The sequence below is a fragment of the Alligator mississippiensis genome, chromosome 5 (genome assembly GCF_030867095.1).
Source record: "Alligator mississippiensis isolate rAllMis1 chromosome 5, rAllMis1, whole genome shotgun sequence".
In the NCBI taxonomy this organism is placed as follows: Eukaryota; Metazoa; Chordata; order Crocodylia; family Alligatoridae; genus Alligator; species Alligator mississippiensis.
In genome coordinates this window covers 191,324,617-191,339,556 of record NC_081828.1, presented here as the reverse complement: position 1 = coordinate 191,339,556, position 14,940 = coordinate 191,324,617, and the positions used below count along the sequence as shown (strand labels likewise).

Below are 14,940 nucleotides of genomic sequence, written 5' to 3'. Positions count from 1 at the left end.
TATGGAACTTCAAAAATAGTTTTCAAATATATTTAAGAAAAATGTTAGGAATATGCTCCTTTTATGCTTGCTTGATAATGAAACAGTAACATATAGAAGCCTACATAAACAGATTTAATTACAGCTTTCCGAACTACAAGTAAACTATTATTTGATTTACATGTTTATAAAAGGTTATTACCAGTTTATTACCGATTGTTAGCTGTCAGATCACATTGGAATCCTGTTGGCTGATGGAAAAATCTCATCAATGGACAGCGAGCGTCGAGTATCTTTTGCACGTGTGTACAACCAGGACTAAAGTTAGCAATACAGTCACCAATCACGGAAAGAATTTTCTGTGTTGCTGTTCTTAGAGAAGGCATTCTTTTGATGTGATATTCCACCTGAAAGGCACCTGTTTTCTAACACACACACACACAATACAAAAAGAAAAAAAAATAGTTCAGGAAAGGATGAGAGATTTCAGGACCCTTCTGAAAGGGACTGGGAATCATCTGCTAAGAAATGTTTGTGATTAAGATACATAAACATCTCTTGAAAGTAGCTCATATGATTCAAAGAAAAGTTTAAAGCCATAACTTCATACCTGTTTTTTTATGTTCTTTTCAGATAAAGAACAATTGGAAAAAAATCATAAGTACAGAAAGTGATAGATAGTACAATGAGGTACTGCAAGTATTATAGGAGTTTCCAAGATATTTTTCAGAAATAGCAAGTATGCTGAAAGGTCAAGAAACACATAATTGTATTAAATTAAAAGACATGCAGCAAGAAACGCAACCAAACCACAAAACAGGTTATTTCCTGTTTGTTTCACCAGGGTATTTCTTAACTTTATATCATACCAACCACTATTAATAAAGTTCTTTGTTAAAAAAAGCATTTCCTTTTCATTTTTGGAACATCTAAAAATTTCAACACACTGAATAATTATTACTTCAAAATAAAAATCTGTTTCTCTAAGAATTTAAGTTAGTTTCCTCTTTTTTAATTCTGAACAATTCTCAAAGTCAACATTATAACAAGTTACAGATGTACCTTCTCCTACCATATGTCATTATAATTGTGAATAAATTCATGCTTAATACTGGATGCAGAAATGAAAATGTGTTCTACACCTACAAAATACCTTCACTATCCATTAGGAACCTTTGTACATTCCTACGCCTTTTCTTCACTGTATGCTAGTTTCATGCTCAACCTAAATTTCCCCCCTTCCCCCAGGGTGTGTTGAACATAAAATGACCACATAATGGGTTAGACCACAGGTCCACCTAGACCCACATCCTGTCATTTCATGTAGAGGCAGAACATGGATAATGAGGAGGGTGTGTAAGTCCAGAATTCCTGTTCTTTTCCTACTACAGCTTCCAGAGGTTTAAGGACTTCTGATTCAGTGCCTACATCCCTATCAGCCACGACTGCTGCCATGGAATATTACCATCTTTACACAAATAGAAGACAAGGTTATTTGCCCCCAAAAAGCACAGGGAAAGAAGCTCCTCAACTTATATTTGCAGTAAGTGCTCATTAGTGAAAACCAACCATGTAGCTGATTAAATGCAGCCAATGCTGAACATGACTATAACATATGACCCATATTAGGCAAACATCCTTTTAATTTTTTTCTTTTGCGTGTGGCCCTTAAAAAAATGGGGAGGGAATGTGCACCAAGCTTGGAGAGACTGCAATACCAGCCCATCAGTTGGAGAAACTGAAGCAAGCTCCAACATACTTCCCCTGGTGCCAAAAATGCCAATTTTTTAAAACTTAGTGTTCCAGGTCAAATTAGCCAAAATTTATTAATTGACCAGAACTCAATCATTCTAATCCATGTGGCACTACCATTGGCAAGTATCTTCTTCAGATACCGTACTTCCAAAGCCACGGCAGGCATCCTGTGTGCAGGTCCAAGCCCTAAGGTCTTGGACTTCGGATGCCCCCATATGTTACTTGCCCTTAACCAACAGATCAAAGGAGCAAGCTAGAGTGATGGGATTTTTTTTTCTAATTTTATTTTTTGGAAAACTTTTCATGTTCCAGGTCAAATTAGCCAGATCAGTTCCGAATCCTTTTGACTAAGCAGAGCCCAATTGTTCAAACACCATATGTGGCGCTGCAACATGCAAGTATCCTCCACCCCAGACTGTTCAGCCTGGGACTTCAGATACTTCCAAATCCATCGGCAGGCATCCTACATGCAGACCAAAGCCCAAAGGCTTAAGGTTCAGATACCCTTGAGTCTCACCCTCATCCAACAGCCGGAGAGGCAAGCTATGGAGGAGTCCCCCAGCAGGCGCCAGCACTCCTTCCAGCTGCGCAGCATGAAGGGGCCTGCCAGCACGAAGGCAAGCAGGCAAGATGCTTGCTTCCCCTACTGCTGGTTGGCTGAAAGGGCTGTCTGTTGTGCAGCCCTGCCCTCTCCACCAATCTGTGGCAAGGGGCAGGGCCCATATAACGGACAGCCTTCTCCATAAATCAGTGGTGAGGGGGTGCAGGGGAGAACTGGGGCCCTACTACAGTAAGCCCTTGAAAATGGTGTGTGGCCTGCAAAATCAGCCAGCTGCCTCCTGGAGTTGGGCAGACCCCTAACTACGTGGTAAATCATGAGCCTTTGGACTAATAGCATGCAATTTGTACCTACTCATGTACAGAATAAAGTCCTACTTTATGGAGTACCTATGCCAAAATCTATAAACTAGCATCAAAATGCATAAACTGCATCCATTCTGGATGAACTAAGTCTGCAGGGACCTATAATAATTTCCCTATTTACAAGTTACTACAGTCTTTTTATCTCAAGGTCAGTGCTTTTAGATTTGCCCCTCACTTCCATGTTCATACAGAGAGCAGAGTCTGACTGTAAGGAGGGGGGAAGAAGTTAGGGCAGAGGGCAAAGTCGCTGTAGCAATAGGAAAGGAGACAGATTGAAGGCAAAATTCTAATAAGTAGATTCTATACCTGGAAAATTTTAACAAACATATATTCATTTTCCAAATGTAGCATTTAATTATTGGGGGAGTCACCTTATATCCAGAGCTGTCTTCTATTTGGGTAAATACAGTATGTCCCATTCCAATTTCACAATTCAAGACAATTGTTGAAAACTTAGAGAGGGTCTAGAACAATTACAAGATTACAAAATAGGCCTCATAATGAGTGACTAGGAGCTTAGTCTGCTTTGTTTAACCAAGGCAAGGCCAAGGGGTGACTTGATGCCTACGTCAGGAACATAAATCTGGTATTAGCAGGCTCTTCAATGCAACAAACTATAACAGGATCCAGTGGCTACAGGTTAATGCTGAACAACAAGGTAGAAACTGGGTGCAATATTTTTAAATGACAAGGATAAATAGTTGTTAAAACAACAGACTAAGGTATGGCAGATTCTTCATCACTGAAAAGTTAAGTTTGAGATGGGATTTTTTTTTCCCCTTAAGGATGCTTTGGTTAAAAAATAAATCAATGCAGGGAAGTCCTATAACAGGGGTAGGCAACCCCCAGCATGGGTGCCAGAGCATGGCATACAAAGGCATTTTCTTTGGCATGTGAACCTTGGGGCAGACGGTGGGGAAGGGGCTGAGGCTGCACTGGCACTACAAGAATTGGACCCCTTGCAGCTCCCTTGCTGTCCATTCCTGGCACGCCAACACCTTATCAGTTGAACTTGTAGGTGTTTTTGGGACTCAGCCCAAAAACATTGCCAACCCCTCCTATAATTTGTACTATACAGGAGATCGAGCTGGAAGACCACAACGGTTCCTTCTCGGCATCCAGCGTAGAAAATGCTGGAACATCACCAGCCTCGCAGGGAGGGAACCATCTATCCCTGGGAAAATCCTAGAAAAAATTATCAAGGAGCACATCTGTGGGAACCTGCTGGCTAATGTGATGCAGAGGGGTAACCAACATGGGTTTTTAACAGGCAGGTCCTGCCTGACTCATCTAGTTTCCTTTTACGACAAGGCCACCAATTGTTTAGATGCAGGAGTCGAGGTGGATGTTATCTATCTGGACTTCAAGAAGGCCTTTGACAAGGTATCCCATACCATCCTTATAAACAAACTGAGGGGATTTACCTTGGATGATTACACAGTAGACTGGGCAGCAAATTTGCTCAAGGGTTGCACTCAGAGGGTAGTAGTGGACGGGCTGGTGTCACCCTGAAAAGATGTGGGCAGTGGAGCCCTCAGGGCTCAGTTCTGGGGCTGGTGCTGTTCAACATCTTCATCAGCGATCTAGATGAGGGGGTGGGAGGCACCCTCCCCAAATTCACAGACAACACAAAATTACGGGGTGCAGCTAACACCCTGGAAAGGAGGAACCAGATCCAGACTGACCTAGACAAGTTGGGGAAGTGGGCAGAGAGCAACAGGATGCAATTCAATAAGGACAAGTGCAAGGTGCTGCATCTAGGAAGGAAGAACTGCCATCATACCTACAGGCTGGGGGGCGACCTTCTCAGCTCCACTGAGGCAGAAAAAGATCTTGGAGTCACTGTTGACTCCTGGATGAACATGAGTCGCCAATGTGATGAAGCAGTTGGTAGAGCCAATCACACCTTGTCATGCAGCCATAGATGCTTCACAAACAAGTCCAGGGAAGTGATTCTCCCCCTCTATGCAGCACTGGTCAGACCGCAGCTGGAGTACTGTGTCCAGTTCTGGATGCCGCAGTTCAAGTGGGATGCGGACAACCTGGAGAGGGTCCAAAGAAGAGCCACTCACCTGATTAGAGGCCTGCAGGGAAGGCCCTACAAGCTAACCTCTTCAGTCTCTCCAAGAGAAGGCTGAGAGGGGACCTTGTGGCAGTGTAGAAATTCATAAGGGGAGAACAACACGAAGCAGGCAACGATCTGTTCACCAGGACACCCCCTGGGACAACAAGGAACAATGGCCATAAGCTACTAGAGAGAAGGTTTAGGTTGGGCATTAGAAAAAAGTTTTTCGGTCAGGGTTGTCAGAATCTGGAATAGGCTGCCAAGGGAGGTGGTGCTCACCCCACCCTTGGGGGTCTTCAAGAAGAGACTGCACAGGCACCTAGCAGGAATCATATGACCCCAGGGTTGGTGACTCTTTTCTTGCCTGCTAGGGGCAAGGCGTTGGACTAGATGGCCCATTGAGGTCCCTTCCGACTCTATGAATGTATGAAAGATCTCCAGTTCTAAGGTCCCAAAATATATTTTCTTAATAGTCTACTAAGAGTTTCTACCTGAAATCTTTTATGGCTTAAACAAATTATATCCACTATTGCAGTCATACAAGCTATGCTGCTACCTGCATCAAAGCATTCCAATAGATTAGAAAACACAGTTTGTCTTTACCTTTGGTGTAGAGCTTCTTCCAATTTCATCCAAGTCCAAAAACATGTCTAGATCGCATCCTAATTTGCCAAAGGAATTCACTGAAGAGCCAAATGGCTTTACCACACATTCTGGGAAATATGCACGTGCAATATCCTGAATTAGAGAGCAGGCTAGAAACCGGAGCTTAATGTTCTCCTCTGTTAGCTGATATTCATTCAGTAAGCTGTACATCTGATTGCTTATCTGAGAGAGAGAAAGAATGAAAAAAGTCAAAATCTACATTAGTTTCATGAGGAAGAAAACCTAATAAATCACACTGTAGTTGCATAATGTCTACCCTTTGATCTGCTTCCAAGCCTCACAGGCTTCCTCAGCTCCTGAAAATTATCAATAGAATGTCACTTAGCGTTCCTAGACAAGTAAAGAAAAAATGAAGTTGCATTGCCTAAAACTTTACCATCTTCTTCAATTCAGAAGTTACTATCAGTGCACACAGAAATATTATAGAGAAAAATATCCCTCTTCCTGGGATTTCGAGCATATATTAAAAGCCTTTACAGAAGCAGGATGTTAACCACACTGTCTGTCTGCTTTACCTATGGCAGCCTAGGGTGTCATGTCTTGTGGTTGTGTTAACAAAACTACAGTCAACCCTAAGAAATTAGACAACAGATTTGTATAGGATGGTTTGAATAGGGATGATCCTGCCTCAGGCACAGGCTTGGACTAGATCAGCAGTTCCTAAACTCCAATAAATTGCGTACCACTAATTTAAAATGCAACAATCTTAAGTACCACCTGAACTTAAGGTGGGTGGGTGTGTGTGCACGCATGCATGTGTATGGTGGGGTGTGGGGGCATGTGTGTATGTACTTATGTGTACGTGGGGTGGGATGTGGGTATATGGTAGTGTCTAGGGGAGGGGTTTGTGAGAGGGTGTGGGAGAGAGCACAGGGTATGTTGGGGGGTTGTGTATATGTGGGAGGTTGGGGGCAGGTGTGGGAGTGTAGGGTTTGTGGGAGGGTGTGGAGGTATGGGAACCCCCTACAGTCCCCCCATGATGTAGCAGCAGGTGGGGGTGCTCAGGGTGCAGGTGCTTGGCAGGGCGTGGCTCTGGTAGCTCTGGCACAGTGAGGGGTGCGTCCTCTGCTGGGTAGCCTGTATCACCGACACTCCCTGCACTTGCTGGGCATGGGAGGGAAGCCCTGGAGCTGGCTGCCTTCCCCACCCCCCAGGGGAAGGCACCTGGCGCTTCCCTCCCATGCTGCCAGCCCCAGTGGGAAGGCAGTTGGCTCCAGCAAGTGGAGCTTCCATCCCATGCCCAAGTGCAAGAACCATACGTTTATGCAGGGAGAGCAGACAATACAGACAACGTGCAGTGCTGCCAGAGCTGTGCACCACCGGATGCTTGCACCAGGCATGAGTGCCCTGAGCACCCCCACCTGCTGCTGCTGCCACCGGCTGCTGGGGCTGTGTGCCATGTGGGCAGTGTGGTGGGGTCCCCACACCCCCCACCCTACCTCACACCCACACACTGCCCAGCTGAGCTACGTGCTGCTGCTGTCCCCCTGGGTGCAGGCTCTGCGCTACCACCAGCCGCAGCCCCACACTCCATGCTGCTCAGCTGCAGCCCTGTCCCCATCCCTGCTGCTTCCCTACCTGTTACCCAAAGCCAGCAGGAAATGGAGGAAGCCAAGCAGGTCCCTGGGGGCTGCAGCAGTGTTAGCAGCAGCCCCACCCGGAAGTTGTGTGCTGGCGGGGCTGGACCCTTCCACCCACAAAGGTGGGAGCAAGGTGCAGTAGGGTATATTTGGGGTGTGTATACACATGGGCGCCTCTCACCCTCACAGGCAGAAGGTCTGGGTGGGCACGCATACCACTGAGAGGTTGTCCGCATAGCAGATTGGGAACCGCTGGACTAGATGACCTACTGAGGTGCCTTCCAGCCCCATTTCTCTGTGATTCTATTACTAAGGAGCCTTTAAATGAACAGTGAAGTGTGAAAGAACAGCAGACAGTTAACTAAAAAAAAAAAAAAATTCAGTCTGTGTCACAATAACCTAGATCGTCTCCAAGAGCACCCATCAAGCACCAAGAAGCTGCAGTTATACCTCTGGCTCCCCAGTTTGCACACTATTCAAATTCCCTTAGGCAATGATCTCTCAAAGCCCAGACTAACTTTTTTGTATGGCTGCAAAAAAGTTTGATGACACTTATTTAAATAAAACTTTGCATTTATGAATAACAGGAATTAAAAAATGGAAACTGCCTCCAAGGATCTCCTCAACTTCTGATTACTAACATGATGCCCTTTTCCAGGAAATGATCTCTTCCTGCAATGGGTACTGTAAACTCTGGGTATAGTACTAAGCATCTCTGCACTGACAGCAGGGATGCATCAAAAGAGTTGCAATTAAGGCCCATGCAGAATTCTGCAATGCTTATAAGACTGAAAGCTTCCATCCAGGAAGAGCACACACCAACTGCTGAAACTTCCTTAGCCTGACGAAGGGTTTTTGAACTCGAAAGCTTGCTTAATAACTATTCTCCAACTATTTGGGTTGGTCTAATAAAAGATATCAAATTCACCCAAGCAACCTTGTCTGCCTATGTCCTTAGACCAACACGGCTACAACCTAAACCCCTGAAAGCTTGTGCGCACTTAAATGAGTCTGTCAGTTCAGTTACACCAACAAACTCCCTCCTGGAAATGCAGTTTTATCCAGCAAATGTTCATTTGCCAACACAGATTAAGCCAAATCCCTGAAGATAAGCCATACCAGCAAAAGGACATTTTTGCTGGAAGCTCTGCTAGCAATAATAGCTGTATCTCAGTAGGGGGGTTACTTTTTTCTCTGCATTCCTCTCAGACTCCCAACACATTTAAGCAAAGCCTGACAGCTGAAGGAAAAAGGGAAAAAAAAGAGGGAGAAACTCTGTAGCTAGAGAAAAGCACCATACTAGTTAGAATGCCATTACTCCTTCAGCTATTAATGCAGCAAGCAGCCACCTACTTAGTTGATGGCTGAGACCATCCTTTCTGAGCATATTTATGCAGAATCCTATCAACACAAAATGGAGTCACCTGTGCAAATACAAAGTCACTCAGCAAAGTTGCTCACTATTATAGAAGCGTAAACCCTGAGTAACTTCACTGATTTGCTTGCGTTCCCGAGATGAAATGCTTGAGCTGAAACTCTGCTGCTGTCAGAAGAGAAAAAATCCTCCCATCAACAACTGCCTCCATTTAGTCCTAGACCTTGATCAGTTCATAAAGTCATTAAGGGAAAAAAAGAGTCTGATTTAAGAGGCATGTTTTACTTACAGTGTAGAACCATAATCCCAAACCTACAGTGTTTCCTTTGTCCACTTCCCACATGAACTTCAACAGGAGTGCAAGAAACTCAGCTTTTTGCAAGATAAGGTCCCATTAAAGTGCAATAAAAATTAAATACAGTTGCAGGTTGACGACAGAAATGGCAGTTACCAATACAAGACTTCTGAAAACAAAGTTCTCCTTGCAAAAAATTGTAATGAAAAATATCCCTGGCTGCCTTTCCTATCCTGACCAGACCAAATAAGTCACATTGCTCAAGTATTAGACTTCAAATGCATGTATGTACTTTACTATCCCCTCTCTACCCTGCAGCCCTTGCAAAAAAAAGATATTTTTTTACTTTAATATCAGAAATGCCAAGACTGCTTTCGCTTGTTTTCATTAAAGGATTCAAACAGAATCATGGTCACTGAGGTTGATAAGGCTGCTAATACAGTGCTGTTCCCCCAAACTTGTCAGATGCTTAAGAATTTTGTGGAGTTGGATGACCTGATTTCCTTTACTGCAGTGATGCTACTGTGTATGTGCATGAGATTTCTCTACTCATAATAGGTGGTGTGGCAGTAACAGAAAGGATCAACTTGTTAAAAGAGTCAGTCAGCTGTTTACATTCTTGAATTACATATGGGTTTGAACACACTGAACAAAGACTGAACTAGGTATAGGTATTTCCTTCCTATAAAGTAATGAACTTAGTAATTAAATTATTTAGTATACGGTTGTCCAAATGGCAGCCTGCAATCTGCATGCTGTCCACGAGGGATTCATTTGTGGCGCCCCTAGACTCCCACCCAGCCACTGCTCCCAGACTGGTCTGGGTCCAGGTTTCCCCTCCTCCTGCTTCCTGGACCCTCCCTCCACTGAGGCGTATGGCACTACAGTCCACAGCTTGGAGAGTGGAGGAGAGGCCAGGGGCCTGTACATTAGGGCTGTACAAAGCTTCAGTAGCCAGTCTGATTTGGAGGAGAGTCAGCCTGATTTGGGGATCAAATCTCCAAATCAGAATCAAATTGGGAGACCAATTAAAAGCTTTGAATAGATTTGAAGCATCTGAATTGATTTGGAAAAGATCCAGCCACTTCAAAGATTCTGCCATAAACTAAACAGGCAGCTGAGATAGCTGCCTCCAGCTGGTAAGTCTGTTGGGGTTGGGAGAGGGAGGGATAGGGATTTGGGGCTGGGATAAGCTGTCCAGCAAGGGCAGGGAGGTGCATTACTCAGGGAGGGGAGTGAGGGGGCACAGGATGTGGGATGGCAGTGCTGGGTGTGGGGGATCTGCCCTGCTGCCGCTTGCCCAGCTAGGGCTGGGGGGGCGGGATGAGGACACAGCTCGCTCCAGGCGGAAGGGGGCAAGTGGCAGCAGGGCAGAGCCCCCACTCCCAGCACTGATGCAGGTGCAGTTGGAGTGGGGGCTATGCCCTGCTGCTTTCCAGAGTGAGCCGTGCTTGCATCGCACCCCCCCCATGCCAGCTGGGTAAGCGGCAGCAGGGCAGAGTCCCCATGGCTCCCCCCGCCAGGGCAGAGGCAGGCACAGCCGGAGGAGCCACAGGAGAAGCCCCCATGGCTGCCCTGCCCCAGCTTTCTGGCACTTAAAAAAAAAAAGCCCTGCATTCACCGCCTCTTGCAGTGGCGACTGGGGCCCCCAAGGGCTCATGGCAGAGCCCCCCATGCAACGTGGGGCACTGGGAGGCAGCAAGGATCATCCCCCACCAGCTTCACACCCACATGGCAGCTGCCCCATGGCACGGGTGCAGTGAGGCTCAGCAGGGTGCCACACGCTGTCTGGGAGCTGGGGCAGCTCCAATAGTCAGCTAGAACTAGGCTGGGGCCAGGCAGGGGATGGGGCCAGGCAGGGGAGCCACAGGGGCTTCTCCTGTGGCTCCCCCTGTCTGGGGAGAGGCAGGCACAGCCAGAGGAGCCACAGGAGAACTTGTAGCCGCCTCGCTATGCCTGCCTCTCCCCAGCCGAACTGCATCACTGAATCTCTCTGAATCAGCGCCAAATCTTCCAAAGTCAATTTGGCCAAATCGATTTGGGACAGTTATCTGAATATCCGAATCAACCAAATCCGAATCAAATACTTCCCTATTCACACAGGCCTACTGTACACGTAGAGCACTTTGGAGGGGGAGTATTTGCATATAAGGGCAGGGGAGGGAGTGGACTGCACATGTATAACATGGTGCAGCAGTTTGAAGGGGAGAGAAGAGCAGTGCAGTCTAGCGCAGCATAGTGTGGGGGAGAATCCATGTGCAGCACAGTGCAAGAGGGGGAGCTGGGGACAATCCTGCTGTGATGTGGCTTACAGCCTCCAGCCACTTACAAATTGAACAGCTCTAATTTGATATATTTATTTCAATGCATGAAATGCATTAATCCAAAGCTAACCTAATACCTCCAAAAAGAAAAATATGCTCTGTTGATTGGAATTAATTTACAAAATCCCAAGAGAATTTTTAAATAAAAATACATTGCCCTCAGTTACACTTTTCCCACATGTAACACCATAATAAAGATGGCTTGTTTTTAACATAAAGGAAGTGACAGCCATAAACTTACACTGTCAGCACAGCAAAGCTTCTGGACAAGGTCTTCGACTGGAATGGTAGGGTGCTGATAATTGTGAACTGATGTCTCATCCAGTGCTTGACTCAATGACTGCCTTGGGGTTAAAGTAAAGAGTCTTGACTTAAGTGGAATCCCAGGTACTGAAGAACAACATGCTATTTGGGCAACATCCTGAAGTGAATATATACTCTCTCTTTCAGAAAATTCTACCATGGCATGAGGACCCTAAAACAATAAAAATTGACAAGACATGGTAAGATATACAGACATGTACAAAGTCTAGTGAATTAAATTAATATTACTGCTACAACAGTCCAGGTGACTATTTATAAATTACACACTAGTTCCCACACTTGCACCTCTTGCACACTTTTTCACAAGATAACAAAGAAAAAACATTGAAGATATGGCATTTGGGGCAGAGTATTAAACCTCAAAATAATTAGTAAACACATACTTATCTTTGCTGTTATCAAATTTAGAAAACAGATAGTTGCATAAGTATATTTCATCATTAGGGCAGCAGACTAAATTGCATGAAAGTTATTGATTCTAGACTATAGCCCAAGAGAGTGACCTACAATTTTACTATGGGCATTATCATGGGAATGAAAATTAAATCTGGACAAAAATTGGACGAGAGAATAAAAATCCTTATTTCAAGAACTGTAAAACTTAGGAGATAATACATACACACACTACATCAAAGACACTCCAATACTGACAGCAAAGCTTTGGGAGTGTTCACATTTTAAGCCCAAGAGGCAGCAGAATCCTACTTTCTTGCCACTTGTGCCAAACAGAGCAAGGGTTCTGTTGCCAGCTGGCAACCAAAAGAAGATGCACACAGACACTCCCACACCTTCAGCTGTCCATTCACCATTTTGCTGCCATTTGCCATTCAGCAGCTGGGGTTTCAGAAGATGTTTCACTTTCTGGTAGCAGAGCTGTTGGTCAAAGCCATCAGGAAAGCATAAATACAAGCACTCTAGCAGTGGCAGCTGCTGGTTACTGCCAGAACTTCCCACTGTCAGTTCAGGAAAGCATAGACATAGTCTAAGCTAGGGGTACTGAACCTTCTGACCCAGCAAGCCAGGTAAGTGGCATGAAGCTGGTCCACAGGCCAGATCCAGGGTGGGATCAGTCTGTAGGCATGATCCGCTACACTGGATCCATCCACAGAGAAACGCCATGCACCATGACAATTGATGCTTCCACTGCTCCCTGGCTGCCAAATTTCTGGACTCGCAGGAAGCCCCATGGACTGGATGACATGGCCCTGCAGTCTACAGGTTGAGCACCACTGGTCTAAGCCATGGAAACTAGCCCACACATTGACATTACTTTTTGCTGGAATCTGCTTTTAGTAATAGATTTTAGCTTATAGTATCCCCAACTACTTACATGACCTTCATAAAAGAAGTGGCTGTTAATGTTTCCATGACGGGACAAATACTGGAGAATACTTCTCTTACTGATTCCAGTTGGGTAGCTAATTAAAACAGTCTTTTGTGCTTGCTCTAATCCTTCTGCTTGCACCTCAGTAAACATCTTCTTTCTAGCACTGACTTCAGAATCTGTATGGAGAGGAAAAATAAAGTAAACTTTCCCTATAAATGAAAGCATAAATTTTAACCAGATTTTGATAGTTGAATGTTAAGGATCCTACAGAACCCAATGTTTAATATCAAAATTATTCCTTGATAATCATCTCATAAGAAACATTCACATCCATTTTCCTGGATGCTGTACAATTGTTTTACTTGTTTATTGTTTTTCTCTCCTCCACTTTGTGGAAGGAACCCCCCCATGGCTTGACCTGATTTGATAGGGACCATGTGACACTGAAAACTGTCACTGCATAGTATATAAGTATATAAGTGTAGGTGAATTTTGTCTACAAATATTTTGTTAGACTAAAGAATAAGTAAGGGAGCAGAGGACAGTACCAGATTCCCCCAAAAGTTTGCTACTATGCTAAATTTACATAGCACATTTGCTATTCATTTCTAGAGATCTTAGCACACAGAAGAGTACACTTTTTCAGATGGTGCCCACGACTAGGAACAGGGCGCACACTACCTCTACCAGAAAACTTGTCCAAGGCTGTCCCACTGGAAAAGCAAATGTTGTATTTATGCCATTTACACACAAGAGGTTCTCACTACCAACCTACCCTCAAACCTAGAGTTTGCACCTTCAAAGAAGCATGACACTCGCTTCTCTTTTTCCAGCTCTTTCCCTCCTCCCCAAAGGACTCTGCCTAACATTATATTTTCACTTGCCTATCACAACCTGCTGCTGGCTCGATCCCAGGCTCTGGCAGAAGCTACATGCAGCTGCCCGGGGACTTTGAATACACACAGGAGGCAAAAAAAAGGAGATATACAGGTCCTCAGGTGCGCTATGGCCTTTGCTTGCACCAGCTCGGGTCCTTCTGGGAAAAAGCTACTACACTACCAGAGGCCGCCCCCAGACCCCTGCTCTGTCCTGCCTGGACACAGACCTAATGCCCGGGGCCCTGCAATTTCCCACCAGTGCCGGAAGGTAAGTGATGAGCGGCGCTGCCCCGTGTACGATCATTATCGTAGCTGTATGATCATTTCAACCCTTGTGCGATGTACAATCGATAACGGTAAAACCAGTCAAAACATATGACAATTGTTGAGGCAGCTCCTGGATGCAGCACGCACAAAGCCCAAGTCACTACCCAGGAGCGTGAACTGAACAGAACTGACTTCCCGGTTTGCTTCGACACCTTCTTACCACCGCTTGTCTCAAAATAAAGAAATACTTCAACTTCAGTGACACACTTCTCCCTCCCTCCCTGGCGACCAATCATGAGCAATAAGAGGTCAATAAGAAAACGTGTTTGCCAGTTTTCTCAGTGCGACAGATTTTCAGCATTAGCATCATTTTGAGACAATCATTTCATATTTCAGGCCTGGCAGCGCTGGTGCCGAGGAGGCCCCGGGGAAAACAGGGCCCGCGCCTGCCCCGCACAGCCTTGCCCCGCTCGCTGGGCGGCGGATGCTTCGGCCGGCCCCGGCCGCCCTCTCTACCTCCCTCACACACCTGCTTCCTCGCCACCAGCGGCCTGCGACTGCCCCTGCATCACGACGCCGGTGGAGCTGCGCCAGGCCTGGCCACGGCCCGGGCCCCGCATGGCGGGGAACTGTGGCCGGCACCGCAGCAATGGCGGCAGGCATAACATTGGAGCCGCCATCACGGCTGTGGGGAGGCGGCGCAGTGCGCAGGCGCCGGCCGAGCGTGTACGGCGCGGCGCGAGGGTCAAGCCTCGCCCTAGTTGCGCGCGGCTCCGGCGGGAGCTGGGAAGGACGCTGCTGGGCGGCGGCGGGAGCGAGGGATCAAGCCGGGGTCTGGGAAGCGTCGTGTCCTGCTGCGGGCTCTGGTCTTTTTTTGTCATCCAAAAAGGAGGGGAAACTACGAGCTGGCACTTCCTAAGGGGGATCGGGTCTGGCAAGGGGCACCTCGAGTCTGCAGGGGTTGGGAGCCTGGCTCTAGGCCCGGAGCAAAGCCCTGACCCTGGGACTGCTGTGAGTCATAAAGCCAAGCCAGTGTGTGAGGGTGTGGAGGCCCCTGCTGCACGGGCACTGTGCAATGAATGTAGACCCGCCAAGTGTAAAGTGATTATCACACAAGAAAAATGACTTTCCAGCTATAAAAAAAGTGCCAACCAGCTATAAAGTTAGTGCTTGAGAATGTG

The 14,940-nt window shown here is 46.2% G+C and overlaps 1 protein-coding gene across 2 annotated transcripts in view; it reads right to left on the bottom strand.

The window, feature by feature from the left end:
* Positions 1-14,470, bottom strand: part of MTPAP (mitochondrial poly(A) polymerase) — a 32,775-nt gene extending 18,305 nt beyond the window's left edge. The window contains exons 1-5 of one of the 2 annotated variants that reach the window (XM_059729123.1): positions 14,289-14,470; positions 12,618-12,790; positions 11,205-11,438; positions 5,327-5,551; positions 193-404 (exon numbers count right to left, since the gene is read on the bottom strand). In XM_059729123.1, the coding sequence (XP_059585106.1) occupies positions 193-404; positions 5,327-5,551; positions 11,205-11,438; positions 12,618-12,790; positions 14,289-14,439 (995 nt within the window). In that variant the 5' untranslated portion in view covers positions 14,440-14,470. The remainder of the gene's footprint in view (positions 1-192; positions 405-5,326; positions 5,552-11,204; positions 11,439-12,617; positions 12,791-14,288) is intronic. The other variant, XM_006271133.4, reaches the window with a different exon arrangement.
* Positions 14,471-14,940: the final 470 nt, after the last annotated feature.